We start from the raw sequence: 15,899 nt of genomic DNA, 5'->3' as shown, positions 1-15,899 counted from the left end.
TGAGTTTATACCAAAAAGTTGTGTTTATATATACATACATTTGTATGTATTTATATACATACATATGTTTATATGTATGTGTGTGTGTGTATATATATATATATATATATATATATATATATATATATATATATATATATATATATATAGATATGTAAGTATATATATACATGTGTATATATATGTGTGTATGTATATATATGTGTGTATGTATACATGTGTGTATATATATATATATATATATATATATATATATATGTGTTACTGCGTCTGCCTCCCAATATCAAGTTCCTGCATTCCTGGGACCAAATCCAGGCTCGGGAGCATTCATTGACCTGTCCAAGGCCTTCGATACAGTAAACCGGGACTTGCTGTGGGAAGTACTTGGAAAACTAGGTGTACCAGCAAAGTTCTGCAACCTACTGTGACAGCTACATGACGGCATGCAGGCCTGTGTGAGCAACGGCGGCCAACAATCCCCATTTTTCAGTGTGGATGTGGGGGTCAAGCAAGGGTGTGTCCTTGCCCCAACCATATTCAACATGTTCATTTCCACTGTCACCCTCCTGTCCCATAAACACCTGGACCCCACAGATGGGATTCCGAAACCTGGACACCCTACCAGAGGCACATCCAGAGTCTCGAGGCCTTCCACATCCGCTGCCTCCAAAGGATCCTAGGTCTGACCTGGGAAGACAGGGTGCCCTACACTGAATTTTATGACCGGACCAACACACCCAGCATCACAGCACTCCTTTGCCAAAAACACCTAAGATGGGTCGGATATGTGATTCGTATGCCAGCCCACCGCCTACCCCGTCAAATATTGTATGGCCAGCTTTCAGTCGGTCAAAGGTCTGCCTGGGGCCAGAAAAAACGGTACAAGGACCACATTAAAACTCTCCTGAAAAAGTGTGACATCAAACAACCAACACTGGAGTCCCTGGCTGCTGACCGGCAGACTTGGAGCTCTACCTGCCACCAGGGAATCACTCATCTTCACGAGAAGTTCTCAGAGCGGAGAGCACAGCGGCGTGCACAAAGACACCAACGTGCCACAGCACCAGCGACCATCACCGCTGCCCTCCCCTGCCCCTCCTGTGACAAAGTCTGTGGATCACGCATAGGCCTGAGCAGCACCTGGCTATGCACACGCGAAAAGCACAACAATAACCAATCCAATACTTCGTTTGGAGCAACGTCATCATCGACATCGATGGACTGCCATAAGCAAGCAAGCTTCCCAATACGAAATTCCTGCAGTCCTGGGTTCAAATCCAGGCTCAGGAGCTTTCTATGTGGAGTTTGCATGTTCTCCCCGTGAATGCGTGGGTTCCCTCCGGGTACTCCGCTTCCTCCCACTTCCAAAGACATGCACCTAGGGATAGGTTGATTGGCAACACTAAATTGGCCCTAGTGTGTGAATGTTGTCTGTCAATCTGTGTTGGCCCTGCGATGAGATGGCGACTTGTCCAGGGTGTACCCCGCCTTCCGCCCGATTGTAGCTGAGATTGGCGCCAGCGCCCCCCGCGACCCCAAAAGGGAATAAGCGGTAGAAATGGATGTATATGTACCAAAATGGATACATGGATGATACATTGGGAGGATGTCATTTGGTCAGATGAAACCAAAATAGAACTTTTTGGTATAAACTCAACTCGTCGTGTTTGGAGGAAGAAGAATACTGAGTTGCATCCGAAGAACACCATAACTACTGTGAAGCATGGGGGTGGAAACATCATGCTTTGGGGCTGTTTTTCTGCTAAGGGGACAGGACGATTGATCCGTGTTAAGGAAAGAATGAATGGGGCCATGTATCGTGAGATTTTGAGCCAAAACCTCCTTCCATCAGTGAGAGCTTTGAATGGTTGAACAAATACTTATTTTCCACCATAATTTACAAATAAATTATTTAAAATTCCTACAATGTGAATTCCTGGATTTTTTTTCCCACATTCTGTCTCTCACAGTTGAAGTGTACCTATGATGAAAATTACAGACCTCTGTCATCATTTTAAGTGGGAGAACTTGCACAATCGGTGGCTGACTAAATACTTTTTTGCCCCACTGTATGTATAAATATATATATAATACACACATTTGAGTCTATGTATATATGCACACATCATTATATATATATATAATATACATGTGTGTATATATATATACATATGTATACATATATTCTTATGTGTATATGTGTGTGTGTGTATATATATATATCTATATATACAGACATATGTATATATACATGTGTGTATGTATACATGTATGTATGTGTATATATATATGTATATAGATGTACATATGTGTGTGTATATGTATATATATATGTGTATATATTTATACATATATGTGTATATGTATGTGTGGATATGTATATAGGTATATACATGGGTGTGTATATTTATGTGTATATATGTATATACATGGGTGTGTATATATATATATATGTGTATAAATGTATATACATGGGTGTGTACATATATGTGTATATACGTACTGTATGTATGTATGTGTATATATATATATATATATATATATATATGTATGTGTTAGGGGTGTAACGGTACACAAAAATTTCGGTTCGGTACATACCTCGGTTTAGAGGTCACGGTTCGGTTAATTTTCGGTACAGTAACAAAACAAAAAAATGTACATTTTTGGGTTATTTATTTACCAAATTTGTAAACAATGGCTTTTTTATCCGCATGTGATAGCATGGACCTTGCCATTCGAAACTAGGCTGCTACATTACTAATGATTCATGTAACTATAGCTGAAAAAATAGTACAACAGCAATAGGAGAGACTATTCATCCCAGTACACCATGGAGTTCAATGAAATAACAGACAGACAGGGCTTTGCTGCCCCCAACACACACGCACGCATGCACACACGCGCGCACACACACGCACACACTAACACACACAGCAAAATGAGCTAACATTACGCTTAAAGCTAATTAGCCTTCACCTCAAGCTAGGACTGCAAGTGAGCTGAGCTTCAGTTTAAGTTTCTAGAAGGTCAACGGGCTCATAGTGATGTTTAGAAAGTAGTTGACTTGGAAGTGTTTTTTATAATTTGGGGAGAGTCCGCTGCGCCTCTGCTAAACGAATATCTGCCCGACGCTGAAGCAGTGACTCCATGCGCTCTGAATAGGCACTGCTGACTGGCTGTTACATCGCTCTTAATACGCACTGCAGATTGGTTTTGTGTGTAACCAATCAGATGGTTGTGTGGGCGGGACAATGCTTGCTGCTGAGACAGAGGCAGAAAGCAGAGCAGCTTGTGAAGACTTACAAACTTGTTCAGTACGCCCGTGTGCTGAACCGAAACCCCCATAACGAAACGGTTCAATACAAATACACGTACTGTTACACCCCTAATGTGTGTGTGTGCGCCCATATATATATATATATATATATATATATATATATATATATATATATATATATATATATATATGTATATATATGTATATATATGTATATATATATATGTATATATATGTATATATATGTATATATATATATGTATATATATATATGTATATATATGTATGTATATATATATGTATATATATGTATGTATATATATATGTATTTATATCCATCCATCCATCCATCCATTTTCTACCGCTTATTCCCTTTCGGGGTCGCGGGGGGCGCTGGCGCCTATCTCAGCTACAATCGGGCGGAAGGCGGGGTACACCCTGGACAAGTCGCCACCTCATCGCAGGGCCAACACAGATAGACAGAGAACATTCACACTCACATTCACACACTAGGGCCAATTTAGTGTTGCCAATCAACCTATCCCCAGGTGCATGTCTTTGGAAGTGGGAGGAAGCCGTAGTACCCGGAGGGAACCGTATTTATATGTATATATATATATATATATATATAATGTGTGTATATATATATGTATATATATATGTAAATATATATGTATATATATATATATATATATATATATATATATATATATATACACACACACATCCACTGGATGTCGAAATAGCAATTATTTGTATCTTTGTAGATGATGCTACATATGTACAAAATCAACCATGTAATGTTAGTACATCAGTCGTGGAATATGATCAAACTACATAAATAAAATCCTGTAATTCATCTGGATAGGTTGAAAATTAACACCTGTGAGTTGACTGATGAACATAATTTATTCAGAAAGTATAAATAACAAAAAAATAAAGATAGAATACTATTAACCGCAACATGTAAGTGTAATAAAAAACTCAACAACATCCTTTATTGTACATTTTCAGAATGTGCTTGTTCTATTTTTAAACAAAGAAAACAATCTGAAGTTGTCTCTGTTTAGAAGTTATCGTGCCGTGATTTTACCAGTCCGGCCCACTTGGGAGTATATTTTTCTCCACGTGGCCCCCCATCTAAAATGAGTTTGACACACCTGCATTAAGCCATGAAAGACAATTTTGGACTTAAGTGTGCATCAGTAACATATCTGATACCTCCTTTTAGACCGTGTGCGTGTCTCCGTATACCAAAACTTGGTTGAACGATCCGAAAAAGGTCGGAACAAACAGAGAGTAACTTTGGTCTTAAATCCAAAACTTCATGCAAACTTTCTACTGTGTCCTAAAGCGACAGTTTTTGGTTTTTGAGTTTCTTACACTCTGCTCATCAAACTATGTGAAACTGTTGTTCCGCTTCCTCTTGTTGGTGTAGTTAACGTTTCCATTGTTCTCATATTTCCATCATTTCCTGGAAAATTCCAATACATTTGTCCGTCGCTGTTTATATTGCTTAAAACAAATACAAAAAAACAAACAAAACAATAAGCCACACATTGTTACATCACAAAAATCACACATGCTCTAATGCGGGGTGTCCAAAATGTGGCTCAGGAACATTCTAAAAATACCATTAGAAAAACACAAAGTGGAATAAAAGAGCTAACAGGTGAAAAGTAACGAGAACAATGTGCAATGTTTACTCGAATAACACAAGACTCCCATGCAGGCTGTTTTGTTTTGTTTTTTTACTGTCATTGCACAAAAAATAATAAATCTAAATCGTTGTGTTATAAATAATTAATCTATTCAGGGCTTCAATTTTTTCACATCAAATATTTCCACTTTGAAATATATCTGGGGACAAATATTGCATATTTTGTGTGTTTGCCATATAACACAAAGTTTTCTTTAAACAAAAAATGCACTAAAAAACATGAAAAAAATAATAGCATTAAAAGTTGAAAAAAAGTATCTACGAATTATTTTTAACACTTATGAAAGGGGCTCTTTGGATTCCAATCATTTTTGTTGGGCTTTTTTTTAAACTGTCATTGTTTAAAAAAACTTGAAATAAAATAAATTATATAAATTACTGACCTAATTAACGCTCCAATCAAATTATGTATTCTAACAATTTTTGTGGAAAAAATATTTGCATATTTTGTGTTTTTGCCTTAAAATAAAGAGTTTTGACCAAAAAAAGGCATAAAACACTGTGATGAGATGGTGACTTGTCCAGGGTGTACCCCACCTTCCACCCCAATGCAGCTGAGATAGGCTCCAGCACCTCCTGCGACCCTGAACAGGCCGAGCGGTAGAAAATGGATGGATGAATGGGGCCCTTTGGATTCCAATAATTTTTTGGGGGCTTCCTTTTAAACGGTCATTGCTTAAAAAAAACATTGAAATAAAAAAAATGATAGAAATTACTGACCTAATTAACGCTCCAATTACTTCACATTATATATTCTAACAATTTTTGTGGAAAAATATTTGCATATTTTGTGTTTTTGCCTTAAAATAAAGAGTTTTGACCAAAAAAGGCATAAAACACTGTGATGAGATGGCGACTTGTGCAGGGTGTACGCCACCTTGCGCCCCAATGCAGCTAAGATAGGCTCCAGCCACCTCCTGCGACTCCGAACAGGACAAGTGGTAGAACATGGATAGATGGATGAATGGGGCCCTTTTTGATTTCAATCATTTTGTGGGGCTTCTTTTTAAAGTTAAAAAAGTCAAAGTTAAAGTACCAATGATTGTCACACACATACAAGATGTGGCAAAATTATTCTCTGCATTTGACCCATTACCCTTGATCACCCCCTGGGAGGTGAGGGGAGTAGTGGGCAGCAGCGGTGCCGCGCCCGGGAATCCTTTATAGTGATTCAACCCCCAATTCCAACCCTTAATGGTGAATGCCAAGCAGGGAGGTAACGGGTCCCATTTTTATAGTCTTTGGTATTACTCGGCCGGGATTTGAACTCACGACCTACCGATCTCAGGGCGGACACTCTAACCACTAGGCCACTGAGTAGGAGCACCAGGGCACTGAGTAAACGGTCATTGTTTTAAAAAAAAATGAAATAAGATAAATGTTATCAATTACTGACCTAATTAACGCTCTAATTACGTCACATTATATATTGTAACAATTTTTGTGGAAAAATATTGCATATTTTGTGTTTTTGCCTTAAAACAATGAGTTTTGACCAAAAAAAAAAGGTGTAAAACACTGGGACGAGGTGGCGACTTGTCCAGGGTGTATCCCGCCGTCCGCACGAATGCAGCTGAGATAGGCTCCATCACCTGCTGCGACCCCAAAAAAGGGACGAGCGGTAGAAAATGGAGGGATGGATGGCATAAAACAAACAAAGAAAGACCGAACAAATTTATAACCGACAGATAGATACGGATTTGATGTAGAGTGCGGCGCGGCGTGGTTGGGAGAGTGGCCGTGCCAGCAACCTGAGGGTTCCTGGTTCAATCCCCACCTTCTACCAACCTCGTCACGTCCGTTGTGTCCTTGAGCAAGACACTTCACTCCTGCTACTGATGGGTCGTGGTTAGGGCCCTGCATGGCAGCTCCCACCATCAGTGTGTGAATGGGTGAATGTGGAAATAGTGTAAAAGCGCTTTGAGTACCTTGAAGGTAGAAAAGCGCTACACAAGTATAACCCATTTTACTTTTTAGCGATTTCAACTTTGAAAATAAAGTAAAACAGCAACTTATTTTTAACATTTTTATGAGCGAGTACCTGGGACAAAAGCAGATGGGAGCCCTGAAGGTTCAAACAAATCCGTATATCGTATTGGTTTTGAATATTAAAACTATCAGAATGGCTCCACATGCTCTGATTTCTTTAGTGTGTGGCCCTCAGTGGCAAAAGTTTGGACACCCCTGCTCTTATGCCTCATTTTTTTTTACACTGGATGTATTTAAAGAAGCAGACCTGGAAGTGCTTGGTTGTGGTTCCGCAGCTTGCACTGGTGATAGCCGGGCGCCGTGATGAGGTGACGCACCGCTTCTTTCCTGCCCTTGATCCTGTGGTACGTCTCTCTCCACTTTTGCCGTCTTTTGTGCTTTTCTTTATTACCCACTTCACTGATCCGTTTCCTCCTGCCTAATTCTACGTCCGTCTTGTATTTTTCTTTTTCTCTCTTTAAATATCTCTCTCTCCTCTCCGGGTCGGCATCCCGCCGAGCACGATAGCGCCTCTGCTTCTCGGCAGCACTTTGTGGTAGCTTGGCCCCCTGCAAGTATCATACTCACATTGTAAAGGTGGCTTTGAATACCCAAAATCCAAGTACAAAACCCGAAACCAGTGAGGATGGCAAATAAAAACAGATTACAATGATTTGCAAATAACTTTAGACTTATATTCAATTGAATAGACTGCAAAGACAACATATTTAACGTTCCAACTGGAAAAACTTGGTTATTTTTTGCAAAAATTTGCTCATTTGGAATTTGATGCCTGCAACATGTTTCAAAAAACCTGGCACAAGTGGTAAAAAAGACTGAGAAAGTTGTGGAATGCTCATCAAACGCTTATTTGGAACATCCCACAAGTGAACAGGCTAATTAGGAACAGGTGGGTGCCATGATTGGGTATAAAAGCAGGTTCCATGAAAAGCTCAGCCGTTAACAAACAAGGATGGGGCGAGGGTCACCACTTTGTCAATAAATGCGTGAGCAAATTGTCCAACAGTCTAAGAACATTTTTCAACCAGCTATTGCAAAGAATTTAGAGATTTCATCATCCCCGGTCCGTAATATCATCAAAAGGTTCTGGAGAAATCACTGCACGTAAGCGATGATATTGCAGACCTTCGTTCAAAAAGCAACATCGGTGTGTAAAGGATATCACCGCATGGGCTCAGGAACACTTTAGGAAACCACTGTCAGTAACTACAGCATAAGTACAAGTTAAAACTCTACTATGCAAAGCAAAGGCCATTTATGAACAACACCCAGAAACATTGTCGGCTTCGCTGGGCCCTGAGCTCATCTAAGATGGACTGAAGCGAAGTGGAAAAGTGTTCTGTGGTCTGACGAGTCCGCATTTCAAATTGTTTTTGGAAACTGTGGACGTCTTGTCCTCTGGAACAAAGAGGAAAAGAACCATTCGGATTGTTCTAGGTGCAAAGTTCAAAAGCCAGCATCTGTGAGGGTATGGGGGCGTATTAGTGGCCAAGGCATGGGTAACTTACACATTAATGCTGAACGGTAAATACAGCTTTTGGAGCAACATATGTTGCAATCCAAGCAACGTTATTATGGACGCCCCTGCTTATTTCACCAAGACAATGCCAAGCCATGTCTTACAACAGCGTGGCATCAGAGTAAAAGATTGCGGGTACTAGACTGGCCTGCCTGTAGTCCAGACCGGTCTTCCGTTGAAAATGTGTGGTGCAATATGTCGCTTAAAATACCAGAACGGAGATCCCGGACTGTTGAACAACTTAAGCTGTACATCCAGCAAGAATGGGAAAGAATTCCGCCTGAAAAGCTTCAAAAAAACAACATTATTAATATTGCTATTACGGATAATTTGATCAAAAATTCCCTGAAACAGCCCACTACCTATAATATAGGTTTTTTAAACATAAGATCATTGTCTCCCAAAACGTTATTAGTTAATAATATTATCAGAGACAACAATCTTAACGTCATCGGTCTCAGCGAAACCTGGCTTAAACCAAACGACTTTTTTGCGCTAAATGAGGCATGTCCTCCTAACTTTACACATGCGCATATTGCCCGTCCGCTTAAAAGGGGTGGGGGGGTCGCACTAATATACAACGAAAACTTTAACCTTAGTCCTAACATAAATAATACATATAAATCGTTTGAGGTGCTTACTATGAGGTCTGTCACACCGCTGCCTCTATACCTGGCTGTTATCTACCGCCCCCCAGGGCCCTATTCGGACTTTATCAATGAATTCTCAGAGTTCGTTTCTGATCTAGTGACACACGCCGATAATATAATCATAATGGGGGACTTTAATATCCATATGAATACCCCATCGGACCCACCGTGCGTAGCGCTCCAGACTGTAATTGACAGCTGTGGTCTCACACAAATAATAAATGAACCCACGCATCGCAACGGTAATACGATAGACCTAGTGCTTGTCAGGGGTATCACCGTTTCCAAAGTTACGATACTCCCGTATACTAAAGTATTGTCCGATCATTACCTTATAAAATTCGAGGTTCAGACGCATGTTCGTCAAACTAATAATAATAATAACTGCTATAGCAGCTGCAACATTAATACAGCCACAACGACAACTCTTGCTGACCTACTGCCCTCGGTAATGGCACCATTCCCAAAGTATGTGGGCTCTATTGATAACCTCACTAACAACTTTAACGACACCCTGCGCGAAACCATTGATAACATAGCACCGCTAAAGTTAAAAAAGGCTCCAAAAAAGCACACCCCGTGGTTTACAGAAGAAACTAGAGCTCAGAAATTATTATGTAGAAAGCTGGAACGCAAATGGCGCACGACTAAACTTGAGGTGCACCATCAAGCATGGAGTGATGGTTTAATAACTTATAAACGCATGCTTACCTTAGCTAAAGCTAAATATTACTCAAATCTCATCCACCGTAATAAAAACGATCCTAAATTTTTGTTTAATACGGTAGCATCGCTAACCCAACAAGGGACCCCTTCCAGTAGCTCAACCCACTCAGCTGATGACTTTATGCAATTCTTTTGTAAGAAAATTGAAGTCATTAGAAAGGAGATTAAAGACAATGCGTCCCAGCTACAACGGGGTTCTATTAACACTGACACGATGGTATATACGGCGGATACTGCCCTCCAAAATAGTTTCTCTCGTTTTGAGGAAATAACATTAGAGGAATTGTTACAACGTGTAAATGGAATAAAACAGACAACATGTTTACTTGACCCTCTTCCTTGGAAACTGATCAAGGAGCTCTTTGTATTATTAGGTCCATCAGTGCTAAATATTATAAACTTATCACTCTCCTCGGGCACTGTTCCCCTAGCATTCAAAAAAGCGGTTATTCATCCTCTTCTTAAAAGACCTAACCTCGATCCTGACCTCATGGTAAACTACCGACCGGTGTCTCACCTTCCCTTTATTTCAAAAATCCTCGAAAAAATTGTTGCGGAGCAGTTAAATGAACACTTAGCGTCTAACAATCTATGTGAAACCTTTCAATCCGGTTTCAGGGCAAATCACTCCACGGAGACAGCCCTCGCAAAAATGACTAATGATCTATTGCTAACGATGGATTCTGATGCGTCATCTATGTTGCTGCTCCTCGATCTTAGCGCTGCTTTCGATACCGTCGATCATAATATTTTATTAGAACGTATCAAAACACTAATTGGTATGTCAGACTTAGCCCTGTCTTGGTTTAACTCTTATCTTACTGATAGGATGCAGTGTGTCTCCCATAACAATGTGACCTCGGACTACGTTAAGGTAACGTGTGGAGTTCCCCAGGGTTCGGTCCTTGGCCCTGCACTCTTCAGCATCTACATGCTGCCGCTAGGTGACATCATACGCAAATACGGTATTAGCTTTCACTGTTATGCTGATGACACCCAACTTTACATGCCCCTAAAGCTGACCAACACGCCGGATTGTAGTCAGCTGGAGGCGTGTCTTAATGAAATTAAACAATGGATGTCCGCTAACTTTTTGCAACTCAATGCCAAAAAAACGGAAATGCTGATTATCGGTCCTGCTAGACACCGAACTCTATTTAATAATACAACTCTAACATTTGACAACCAAACAATTAAACAAGGCGACACGGTAAAGAATCTGGGTATTATCTTCGACCCAACTCTCTCCTTTGAGGCACACATTAAAAGCGTTACTAAAACGGCCTTCTTTCATCTCCGTAATATCGCTAAAATTCGCTCCATTCTGTCCACTAAAGACGCTGAGATCATTATCCATGCGTTTGTTACGTCTCGCCTCGACTACTGTAACGTATTATTTTCGGGTCTCCCCATGTCTAGCATTAAAAGATTACAGTTGGTACAAAATGCGGCTGCTAGACTTTTGACAAGAACAAGAAAGTTTGATCACATTACGCCTGTACTGGCTCACCTGCACTGGCTTCCTGTGCATTTAAGACGTGACTTTAAGGTTTTACTACTTACGTATAAAATACTACACGGTCTAGCTCCATCCTATCTTGCCGATTGTATTATACCATATGTCCCGGCAAGAAATCTGCGTTCAAAGGACTCCGGCTTGTTAGTGATTCCCAAAGCCCAAAAAAAGTCTGCGGGCTATAGAGCGTTTTCCGTTCGGGCTCCAGTACTCTGGAATGCCCTCCCGATAGCAGTTCGAGATGCTACCTCAGTAGAAGCATTTAAGTCTCACCTTAAAACTCATTTGTATACTCTAGCCTTTAAATAGACTCCCTTTTTAGACCAGTTGATCTGCCGTTTCTTTTCTTTTTCTTCTATGTCCCACTCTCCCTTGTGGAGCGGGTCCGGTCCGATCCGGTGGCCATGTACTGCTTGCCTGTGTATCGGCTGGGGACATCTCTGCGATGCTGATCCGCCTCCGCTTGGGATGGTTTCCTGCTGGCTCCGCTGTGAACGGGACTCTCGCTGCTGTGTTGGATCCGCTTTGGACTGGACTATCGCGACTGTGTTGGATCCATTGTGGATTGAACTTTCACAGTATCATGTTAGACCCGCTCGACATCCATTGCTTTCCTCCTCTCTAAGGTTCTCATAGTCATCATTGTCACCGACGTCCCACTGGGTCATTATTGTCACCGATGTCCCACTGGGTGTGAGTCCCACTGGGTCATTATTGTCACCGATGTCCCACTGGGTGTGAGTTTTCCTTGCCCTTATGTGGGCCTACCGAGGATGTCGTGGTGGTTTGTGCAGCCCTTTGAGACACTAGTGATTTAGGGCTATAAAAGTAAACATTGATTGATTGATTGAAAAATAGATTTCCTCAGTTCCCAATTTTTTTACTGAGTGTTGTTAAAAGGAAAGGCCATGGAACACAGTGGTAAAAATGCCCCTGTGCCAACTTTTTTGCAATGTGTTGCTACCATTAAATTCTAAGTTAGCTCGGTTGGTAGAGTGGCCGTGCCAGCAACTTGAGGGTTGCAGGTTCGATTCCCGCTTCCGCCATCCTAGTTACTGACGTTGTGTCCTTGGGCAAGACACTTTACCCACCTGCTCCCAGTACCAACCATACTGGATTAAATGTAACTTAGATATTGGGTTTCACTATGTAAAGCGCTTTGAGTCACTAGAGAAAAGCGCTATATAAATATAATTCACTTCACAATTTACTTCACTTATTTGCAAAAATAAATTAAGTTTCTCAGTTTGAACATGAAATATATTGTCTTTGCAGTCCATACAATTGAATATAGGTTAAAAAGGATTTGCAAATCATTGTATTCCGTTTTTACATACGAATTAAACAATGTGCCAACGTCACTGCTTTTGGGTTTTGAAATAACAGCAAAAAGTGAAAACACCCTTAAAAAAACTGTATTACGTCATATGATCCTCCACAGTGGTTTCCATCATGACTGATCCAAAGGGCATCCTCTTCCTCTTTAAAGTGGGCGGGCTCTTGATCCTCCTGCTCCAACGTGAAGCTGCCCCCCCGTGATTGAGGGGGGCGTTCGTGAAGGCCAATCATCTGATGGACATCTGCAGAACACAAACACACAATTGTTCAAACATGGACTTCGCAAGGTGTATTTTAGGTCAAAACCATGTAATAAATAATTTACGTGCAATAAAGTTTGATTAAAATGATCATGTGGAGGAGGGCGTGGCCCGCGGGCCTGCCGCAGAGCTGGGTGTGTGAGGACCGACCTCGACGCAGCGGCAGGTGAGGAGATTGCCGAGCTGGGAAATTTTATCTAATCGCCTGTCGCCCTTATTAGCAGCAGCCGGAGAGAGACACGTAGTTGGAGTTGGAGCGAGAGAGAGACACGCCGAGAAAAAGACTGAAAAGACACAGAAGAGTGTGCTGTCGTGGCGTGTGAGAAAATACAAACCCTGTTTGCATATGAGTTGGGAAATTGTGTTAGATGTAAATATAAATGGAATACAATGATTTGCAAATTTTTTCAACCCATATTCAGTTGAATATGCTACAAAGACAACATATTTGATGTTCAAACTGATAAACATTTTTTTTTGGTGCAAATAATCATTAACTTTAAAATTTGATGCCAGCAACACGTGACAAAGAAGTTGGGGAAGGTGGCAATAAATACTGATAAAGTTGAGGAATGCTCATCAAACACTTATTTGGAACATCCCACAGGTGTGCTGGCTAATTGGGAATAGGTGGGTGCCATAATTGGGAATAAAAGCAGCTTCCATGAAATGCTAAGTAATTCACAAACAAGGATGGGGCGAGGGCCACCAATTTGTGAGCAAATTCTCGAACAGTTTTAGAACAACATTACTCAACGAGCTATTGCAAGGAATTTAGGGATTTTACCATCTAACATCATCAAAAGGTTCAGAGACTCTGGAGAAATCACTGCACGTAAGCGATGATATTACGGACCGTTGACCCCTCAGGCGGTACTGCATTAAAAACCGACATCAGTGTGTAAAGGATATCACCACATGGGCTCAGTAACACTTCATAAAACCACTGTCAGTAATTACAATTGGTCGCTACATCTGTAAGTGCAAGTTAAAACTGTACTATACAAACCGAAAGCCATTTATCAACAACACCCAGTAACGGCGTCGGCTTCGCTGGGCCCGAGCTCATCTAAAATTGACTGATGCAAAGTGGAAAAGTGTTCTGTGGTCTTACGAGTTCACATTTCAAATTATATTTGGAAACTGTGGACGTGGTATCCTCCGGAACAAAGAGGAAAATAACAATCCGGATTGTTATAGGCGCAAAGTTCAAAAGCCAGCATATGTGATGGTATCGGTGTGTATTAGTGCCCAGGGCATGGGTAACTTACACATCTGTGAAGGCACCATTAATGCTGAATTGTCCATACAGGTTTTGGAGCAACATATGATGTCATCCAAGCAACGTGAATCATGGACGCCTCTGCTTATTTCAGCAAAACAATGCCAAGCCACGTGTTACAACAGCGTGGCTTCGTAGTAAAAGAGTGCGGCTACTTTCCTGGCCTGCCTGCAGTCCAGACCTGTCTCCCATCGAAAATGTGTGGTGCATTATGAAGCGTAAAATACGACAACGGAGACTGTTGAACGACTAAAGCTCTACATAAAACAAGAATGGGAAAGAATTCAACTTTCAAAGCTTCAACAATTAGTTTCCTCAGTTCCCAAACGTTCATTGAGTGTTGTTAAAAAAAAAGTGATGTAACACAGTGGTGAACATGCCCTTTCCCAACTACTTTGGCACGTGTTGCAGCCATGAAATTCTAAGTTAATTATTATTAGAGAAAAAAAAAAAAGTTTATGAGTTTGAACATCAAATATCTTGTCTTTGTAGTGCATTCAAATGAATATGGGTTGAAAAGGATTTGCAAATCATTGTATTCCGTTTATATTTACATCTAACACAATTTCCCAACTCATATTGAAACGGCGTTTGTAAAAGACTTTATTCACACGGAACACCGGGCTCCCGAAGATCTGTCGGCCAGGAGAACCCACACAAGAGGGAAACCTATACAGATCATATCTGGCTCTTTACATCATTTTATATGGCCTGGAAATAATATGCGTTAATAAAGTACTTTATATTTTCTTACTAAATGTATTAAAAATACATGCTCTGCATGAGATTGCATATCTTTTAAACATAAATATGATCCAATATTCCAACAAATGCCGTATTATTATACTTTCTAAACACATTTTTTTTGTCAAAAGAAATACCTTAATATCTGCTGAACTTAATTTCAAAGTAAGATATCTATCGAATTGTACACTGTAAACGTCAAAATAGATTTTGACGGTAAAATTTACGATGGTTTTATACGATAATACTGTTAATTAAATGTTTTACTGTAAAATTGTGGCGACTAAGTTTACATTTTCTTTAACCATAAAATCTACGGATGTTGTTTTTACTGTGCTACTGTAAATAAGACCAGGGCAAATTTATTAATTGATTCATCGTGTTTGTTGTCAGTGTGAGTCCTTATATCACCTTTACAGTCCGTATCACTGCTCAACGGTTCCTGGGTGTTGTTGACGTCTTCCTCATCAGTGGAGTACGACATTTGGTTATGATTCGATAGCGGCACTAAGAGCTTGTCCGCTTGTGATTCGTCTTCATACTTTTCTATCTTCACAGAGACAACAGTCAGAGGCAACTTGCTGAGATCAGCCTCCTTCGGCCCGAGAAGGCGCTCTTCCTCCCCGATGACGCAGAGGTCCTCCTCGTTAATGTGGGGGGGTTGTGGACACACCTGCTCCAAAGTGGAGCTCCCCTTCCGAGGTAAGGGTGGATGTTGTTCTTGACGAACAATCTTCTGCTGGACGTCTGCAGGACACAAAACACACTTTGGCTCAGGCATGTTTTTTGGGGGACTGGAACCGCAAAGTAGGATTAGTATTATTAAATGGAATATTTTCATAGAGCATTAAAATCATGATGAGAGCCATCTAAAACAG

The 15,899-nt window shown here is 40.6% G+C and overlaps 1 protein-coding gene across 2 annotated transcripts in view; it reads right to left on the bottom strand.

Moving 5' to 3' along the window:
* Positions 1-4,248: 4,248 nt before the first annotated feature.
* LOC133554663 (uncharacterized) overlaps positions 4,249-15,899 on the bottom strand; it is a 14,255-nt gene continuing 2,604 nt past the window's right edge. Inside the window, exons 2-5 of one of the 2 annotated variants that reach the window (XM_061903681.1) lie at positions 15,433-15,768; positions 12,820-12,977; positions 7,234-7,534; positions 4,249-4,792 (exon numbers count right to left, since the gene is read on the bottom strand). In XM_061903681.1, the coding sequence (XP_061759665.1) occupies positions 4,785-4,792; positions 7,234-7,534; positions 12,820-12,977; positions 15,433-15,768 (803 nt within the window). In that variant the 3' untranslated portion in view covers positions 4,249-4,784. Of the gene's footprint in view, positions 7,535-12,819; positions 12,978-15,432; positions 15,769-15,899 lie in introns of both variants that reach the window. The other variant, XM_061903673.1, reaches the window with a different exon arrangement.

Source organism: Nerophis ophidion, linkage group LG01 (genome assembly GCF_033978795.1).
Source record: "Nerophis ophidion isolate RoL-2023_Sa linkage group LG01, RoL_Noph_v1.0, whole genome shotgun sequence".
In the NCBI taxonomy this organism is placed as follows: Eukaryota; Metazoa; Chordata; class Actinopteri; order Syngnathiformes; family Syngnathidae; genus Nerophis; species Nerophis ophidion.
This window is presented reverse-complemented; position numbering and strand designations above follow the sequence as displayed.